General features: G+C 52.1%; 1 protein-coding gene across 2 annotated transcripts in view; it reads right to left on the bottom strand.

Annotated features, from left to right (window-relative positions):
* Positions 1-1081: 1081 nt before the first annotated feature.
* Positions 1082-7697, bottom strand: part of FAM3B (FAM3 metabolism regulating signaling molecule B) — a 50241-nt gene continuing 43625 nt past the window's right edge. For both annotated transcript variants that reach the window (XM_021071007.2, XM_084992182.1), the window contains exon 8: positions 1082-3310. In XM_021071007.2, coding sequence (XP_020926666.1) covers positions 3221-3310 — 90 coding nt within the window. In that variant the 3' untranslated portion in view covers positions 1082-3220. The remainder of the gene's footprint in view (positions 3311-7697) is intronic.

The following is a 7697-nucleotide window of genomic DNA, read 5'->3' as shown; positions in this document are numbered from 1 at the left end:
AAATGGTTTGCCAATCCCGGCATCAGGAGGTCACAGGGAGAGTTTTCAGAGTCAGCCTTCTGGAGGATCTAAAGCCCGGCTCATCCAGAGGGGGGCGGGGGGGGGGGGCAGAGGGGGAGGGCCCAGGAAGACTGGGCAGCTGATGGCACGCTGAGATAGCTAGCGTTTCCGTTTCACTACGGATGGTTTCTGTAACAGGGCGGGGAGCCTACTGTTCTGGAAAGAACAGAGTGACACTCGCTGGTCCCTGCATCCCCTCCGATGCACCCTCATCCCTGCAACATCAAAGCGCTGGGCTGCTCAGCTCCCGGGTGGGGCAGGCAGCAGGGAGCATGGTGAAGCGCCCCCCAACCCCCGCGCTCGATAGAGCTGCTTCCTTGAGAGGAAGGGCTGGCCTGTGGGCTCCTACAGCCCCCAGACTGCACTCACCCTCAGCCGCCCCTCAACCACACAGAGGAGACCATGTGACCGTCTCCCCGGATCGATGACATGGAGGGACCAGGGAGCCTGCAGACAGGCAAGCGTCCCAGCGGAGCGAAGCAGCAGAGGCACTTGGGGTGGAAACCCCCTGACTCTTCACTGCCCAGGTCCTGCCTGCTCCAGTGGGCGTGACGATGGGGACCCATCACAGGCAGATGCTAAGAGCATGTCAGCCCCCTGCACGGTCCCCGTGGACAAGGGACAGGCCAGGCCTGGCCTGGATAGTGCCACCATCTGGGCTACAGGGAGACCAAGGGCTCCCGAGTGGTGGAGGGTCCCAGCCGGTGACACCCCTTCCTCGGTCAGGCACAAACGCACTTCCTGCTTTTTGTTGTATCAAAAGTTCCTGGGCTTTTGGTAACCCTGGTGATACGTACGCTACGCGGTCAGGAACTGCCTGCCTTCTCCAGGGCTGAAGCTCCCAGGGAGGGAGGGGGAGCCCTTCCAGGCCCTGGGAACGGAGGGGCGGGGCCACGCTGGGGAGGGGGCGGGGCCGCGCTGGGGAGGGGGCGGGGCTTCAGCTCATTTCCTCACCAGGTCTGGCTTTGTAGGACAGGTGCTCAGGGGTGCTTGCCCATCTCAGTCTCGGACTCCTTGGCAGTTTTGTTTTTTCTTTCTTTTTTTTTGGTAATATACTTTATTTTTCAGAGCACTTTCAGGTTCACAGCAAAATTGAGAGGAAGGTACAGAGGGTTCCCGTAGAGTCCCTGCCCCATCCATGCCCAGCCTCCCCACAGTCACCCACCCACCCCCAGCCCCAGAGGGCTCCACCTGTCACACTCCCCAACCCACGCTGCCACGCTATCACCACGCAGAGCCCACCGCTGACATCAGGGCACTTTTGGTCTTGTTCACTCCATGGGGTTGGACAAGTGTGTAACGACATCCACCTCCTGGGCCACAGGACCCGCCCCTAGCTCGCTGCCCTCAGACTCCTCTTTGCGCCTGCCGCTGCCCTCATCTCTGTACCGTCTCCACTCTGCTGCCTTTTCCGAGACGCCTTCACCCTCTCCGCCGGAACCCAGAAAGCGGTTCTGCTGGCTCATCTGCACCCACATGTGTCCTTTTTGTAAGGACACCGGTCACTGCTCTAGCTCAGTCCATCAACAATGAGCCTGCTTCCAGGAAGGGCCCATTCTGAGGTGCCGGCGGTTAGGACTGAGAAATAAAGCCGTGCCTGCCACATCAGCAAACAAAGATGTCACAGTCGTCAGCGCCCGCAGCCACCTCAGAGCAGGTGAGCCCCCGGGGGGTCTCAGGATGGGAACACACAGGATGCTGGCTCCTGGGAGCTGAGGCACACATAGAAGGACTGATTTCAGGGAGCCCGGATCTTGACCTTCCCATACAGAGAAAAGGACCACATGCCTTGAGATGCCTGGTTTCCAGTCATGAACAGGTATTTAGCTTTTGTTCCCACTCCCTGCCCTTTGAGGCAAAAACTCCTCTGTAAACCCCCCCCGCCCCCCCCACCTGCTGCCTCCTCGGGGCAGTCTTCTCAGGGTGACTTGAGATGCTGCCTCCCAGGCTTAAGTCCTCCCTTTGCCCCAAAGAAAACTTAATTCTCCCCTTATAGGTTGTGCATGTAGTTTTGTAGTCGACAGGACTCAACTGAAGAATTGGGGGAAACAGAATTCAGCCCGTACCAGGGGCTGAGCCAAGACGCCGTCCAGTGGTCTGCAGACCCTCTGCAGAGAGAGGCCAGGCTCCCTGAGGGGCCGCTGCCCAGAGGCCACAGCCCACCCCTCCCTGGGCCAGAGCACGGCTTGGCTTCCAGGGGCCACTGTCCTCCTGTTCACAAATACAGGACAGTCGCCCCCAACGGCCTGAGGTTGACACCCCCCACCCCCGCTCCAGCTGGCCTGTGGTGCCAGAACGAAGGCTCACACGTCCTCGCAGGAGCTTTGGGGGAACCCGGACCTTGGCTCTCGCTGGCTTCGGTGCCTGATAGGGACCCTCCCCCAGCCTGGTTGCAGGCACACAGAGCTGAGCCTCAGCCGACCTGCAGCCCGCATATAACACTCGGTGGTGTAGCCACCAAGACAGTGCTGGTTCGACACCGCAAGGGTGCTGAAAGGAAGGATGCCCTGTGCTGCCAGCTTTTTAAAAGATCTGCTGCTTTATCAGCAGGAAGCCATCGCTCTGGCCCAGTGCTTGAAAATCACGCATTCATCTCAGTCCCCCTCCTTCACAGGTGAGAAGCCGAGGCTCAGAAAAGCACTAGGAACCTGGCATCAATGTCTCCTACTTCTCCTGGCGGCCAGACCCCGGAGGGAGGTTCCAGTGGTGCTGGGCACTGGCTTGGTTTTCTTAACTGCACGTCACTGGTTCCCTGAGTACGTGGATATGATGTGTTTCCTAGGACACCTGGGGTACAGAGTGGCCCTCCTGAGAGCAGACCCTGCTCACCTGTGAGTCACAAGTCCCACCGGCCAGAAGGAGGGAGTGTCCCCTCATCGGGGAAGGCAGTGGTCGCTCCTCCCAAGGCTCAGTCACCCAGCCCCACCCCGCCCCCCGCCGGACAATCCCCGTGCATTTCCGTTCTTCTGCTCATTTTTACCTTCCCTCTACAAATGCTGGCATAACAAGTCTGTGGGACAGGATTTTATACAACTGGCAAATATTTGGGTTGGTTGATGACAAGCCCCAAATACTTATCCAGTATTGGCGGTTGGCTAAGAGTCGTGGTCCATTCCAGGCTGTGTGTGTCTATAAAAGCATTTATTGAGGCCAGGCAACGTCAGCTCGGTCCTTTCGGGATGCAGCCTTCCACCTGAATCTCGGCGGGCCAGCCCGAGTACCTGTTCTTCGCGTTGTCGGAGTGGTTGATCTGTCGTAAAGGAAAGAGGATTTGACTCACCCACTCGTCTAAGCAACCCGTGTTTAGTGGTTCCCTGTGGTTGGTAGTATATTCCCAGAGACACGCAACTGTCATCATCACACTCCATTTTTTTTTTTTTTTTTTTTTGGCTTTTCTAGGGCCGCTCCCGCAGCATATGGAGGTTCCCAGGCTAGGGGTTGAATCGGAGCTGTAGCCACCGGCCTACGCCAGAGCCACAGCAACGTGAGATCCGAGCCGCGTCTGCAACCTACACCACAGCTCACGGCAATGCCGGATTGTTAACCCACAGAGCAAGGGCAGGGACCGAACCCGCAACCTCATGGTTCCTAGTCGGATTCGTGAACCACTGCGCCACGACGGGAACTCCCATACTCAAATTTTAAAACCTTTTCTTCCCCTCAACAAGAAAGCACACACCCATTTGAGGCCACTCAGCACCCCGACAGCCCCAGGCAGCCACTAATCTGTTTGTCTCTGGATTTCGACTATTTCAGAAATTGTATCTAAATGGAATCATACAATATATGGCCTTCTGTGTTTGGTTTTCTTCACAGAGGGTGTTTTTTGATCCGTATTGGGGCATATATCAGTACTTCCTACTTGTAGGTGCCTGAACAATATTCCAGTATATGGCTATGCTGTATTTTTTATACATTTTTTATCCATGGATCAGACATATGGGTGGTTTCTGCTTTTTTGCTCTTCCGAATAATGCTGCTGCACACATTCATGTGACGTTTTCATGTGAACAAATGCCTTCCTTTTCTTGGCTGTCTGTCTTTGAGCGGAACTGCTAGGACAGATGCTAAGGACACGCCAACTTTTTGAGGAACTGCCAGAATATTCCCCAAAGCAGCCGTATTGTAACACTTCCTCCAGCAGTGTCTGGAGGTTATAACTTCTCCACATCCTTGTCAATAGTTCTTACTATGTTTTTGGATCGTTAGAACCGTCCCAGTGACTGTGAGGAAGTATCTCTTCATGGTTTTTATGTGCATTTTCCTCATGGCTAACAATGAGTATATCTGTGGTGCTTATTAGTCATCTGAGTATCTTCTTTGAAGAAATGTCTATTCAGATCCCTTGCACATTTAAAATTTGGGTTGTCTTTCTATTATTGAGTTGTAAGTGTTCTTTATATATTCTTTTTTTTTTTTTTTTTGTCTTTGGTCTTTTTAGGGCTGCACCCGCGGCATATGGAGGGTCCTAGGCTAGGGGTCTAATCAGAGCTGTAGCTGCCGGCCTACACCGCAGTCACAGCAATGCCAGATCCGAGCCACGTCTGCAACCCACACCACAGCTCACAGCAACGCCGGACCCTCAACCCACTGAGCGAGGCCAGGGATTGAACCCGCAACCTCATGGTTCCTAGTCGGATTCGTTTCCGCTGTGCCACCATGGGAACTCCTATTCTTTATATATTCTTGATCCAAGTCCTTAATTTGCAAATATTTTCCCCCACACCATGGCTTATCTTTTCACATTGTTTCTGGCCACACCCATGGCATGTGCAAGTTCCTGGATCAGGGATGGAACCCGAGCCACAGCAGCAACCTGAGCCTGTGACATTGCTAGATCCTGAACCCACGGCACCACAAGGGAACTCTTTTCACTTTCTTGATGGTGTCCTTCAAAGCACAAATGTTTTAAATTTTGATGAAGTACACTGTATGTAATTTTTCTGTTGTTGTTTGTGCTTTTGATGTCATCTCTAAGAGACCATTGCCTAATCCAAGATAACAAAGATTTTCATCTGTGTTTTCTTCTAAGAGTTTAATAGTTCTAGAGCTTACATTTAGTTATTTGACTCATTTGGGTTCCTTTTTGTATATGGTGTGAGGTAGGGGTCCAAATTCCTTCTTTTGCCTGTGGATATCTAGTTGTCCTAGCATTTGCTTAAAAGACTATTTATTCCCCATTAAAAGGTCTTGGCATCCTTGTTGAAAACCCATTGACCAAAATGTGAGGTTCTGTTTCTGGACTCTCGATGCTAGTCCATTGGTCTGTACGTTGGTCTTTATGTGCCCTTGATTACTGCAGCTTCGTAGTAAGTTTTGAAATTGGAAAGGGTGAGTTCTCCAACTTTGTTCTTCATTTTCAAGGCGGTTTTGGCTATTGGGGACCCTTGAATTTCCTCATGAATTTTAGGATTATCTTGTCAATTTATGCAAAAAATCACCTGGAGTTCTTATACCACATCTTAACAGTTTTAAATCTTCTGATCCATAAACTATCATTTCACTTTTTTGAGGCCTTCTTAGTTTCTTTCAGCAATGTTTTGTAGGTTTTAGTGTAGGAGTCCTACATCTCCTATGTTAATTCCCAAATATTTTATTCTTTTTGGTGCTATTATACATGGAATTGTTTTCTGGATTCCATTTTCAGACTGTTCATTGCAAGTAAACAGAGTTTGTACATCGATCTTGTGTTCTGCAAAATTCCGGAACTTGTGTACTAGCTCAGTTTTTTTTTTTTTTTTTTTTTAAGTGGACTCCTTAGGATTTTCTATACAAAGAATCACGCCATCTGTGAAGAGAGGTAGATTTACTTCTTCCTTTCCAGTGTGAATGGCTTTTATTTCCTCTTTTTCTTTTTTTAAAATCGTCCCAAGTTGCCCTGGCCAGAAAAATGTAGAAGAACACGGCCACAGTGGACATCCTTGTCTTGCTCTTGATCTCGGGGGAGCCAGTCTGTTTTCGCGTTAGATGTGATGTTAGATATGGGTTGATAGCTACCTTTTTTTTTTTTGTTCTTTTGTCGTTTTGCTATTTCTTTGGGCCGCTCCCGCGGCATGTGGAGGTTCCCAGGCTAGGGGTCGAATCGGAGCTGTAGCCGCCGGCCTACGCCAGAGCCACAGCAACGCGGGATCCGAGCCGCGTCTGCAACCTACACCACAGCTCACAGCACCACAGCTCACGGCAACGCCGGATCGTTAACCCACTGAGCAAGGGCAGGGACCGAACCCGCAACCTCATGGTTCCTAGTCGGATTCGTTAACGACCGCGCCACGACGGGAACTCCTAGCTACCTCTTAGTTTGCCGAGTGTTATCACAAGAGGGTGCTGAATTGTGTTAAATATGTTTTCTGTGTGTTGAATGAGATAGTCATGCAATTTCGTCCTTTATACATGTGACGTAGTACACTAATTTTTTTTTCCCTTTTTTTAGGGCCACACGTCCAGCATATGGGAATTCCCAGGGTAGGAGTCAAGTTGGAGCTGCAGCTGCCAGCCTATGCCATAGCCACCACAATGTGGGCTTTGAGTTGCGTCTGGGACCTGCACCACAGCTCATGGCAACGCCGGATCCCAGACCCACCGAGAGAGGCCAGGGATGGAACCTGCATCCTCATGGATACTAGTCGGATTCGTTTCTGCTGTGCCACAACAGGAACTCCCCCCAGTTGAATTCTGGATGTTAAACAAATCTATGCTCCTGGAACAAACCTCACTTCATTGTACATCTCTTAAAACTATCTTTCTGATAACTGACACATTGCTGGGACTTTGGGGGTCATACAATGGGAGCAGATGTGCTCCATGCTTTCAAGAGGTGACATCCAGGTGTGGCGAGGCAGGTAACACTTGTGCAAAGCACCTCGTGCCCATCAAGGAAGGTCCAGAGTGCCGGGGGCCGGCGTGGGCAGGGGAGGAGGGCCAGAAGGGCTCCGCCAAAAAAACAGGCCACACGGCTTGGACGATGGTTTGGACGATGGACCCGAGATCCACACCTAGTCACACCCATGGAAACTTCTATCCTCGGTTATCTCCCTCTTGTGGGTCTCAAACTGCTCCTCCCAGTTAGAGAACTGTGTGGAAAGTAACATAACGTCTTTTCTATCGAAGGAAACCTTGGTGACTCCATGTTGCTCCCTTATGGCTGAGACGCCCTCCTGCGACCCCCTCCTCTTTCCTGCTTCTCCCAGCAAGTCTGTTTCAAATGAGCCAACCGAGAAGAGTTTGCGCCCTGGCCTGACCCACGGGAAGGGGACAGGTCCATCGCCTGTGCTAGGGACCAATAGGGAGGGTCTCTTCTTCTTTGCAGGGGCCTTTTGAGCACCCGCGCCCTCCTGCAGAAGGAAAGAGCCTTGTCGCGATCTCCCCGTCTCCTCATTTTTCGACACTGACGATCCGAACCAAGTCCCCAACAACTGGAATCAACTTTCAAGACTCGCATGTTTAAAAATTCAATTCAGTAGGCAGTGGGGCCAATAAAGGCTTGTGGGCCTGGGGACATCCTGCGAGCTGTGCCCAGGACACAGGGTCTGGGAACAGCAGGGGAAGGGATGTGAACGGGGAGACCGCTGGGAGCTCAGGAGGCGCCCCCCCCCCCCCCCACACAGTCCTCCACCAGGAACATCCGGGTGTGCCCGTCT

This window comes from Sus scrofa, chromosome 13, assembly GCF_054392235.1.
Source record: "Sus scrofa isolate SSC_HxYL_T2T_F1_AM1 chromosome 13, Sscrofa_HxYL_maternal_Yorkshire_Landrace_v2.0, whole genome shotgun sequence".
NCBI lineage: Eukaryota > Metazoa > Chordata > Mammalia > Artiodactyla > Suidae > Sus > Sus scrofa.
This window is presented reverse-complemented; position numbering and strand designations above follow the sequence as displayed.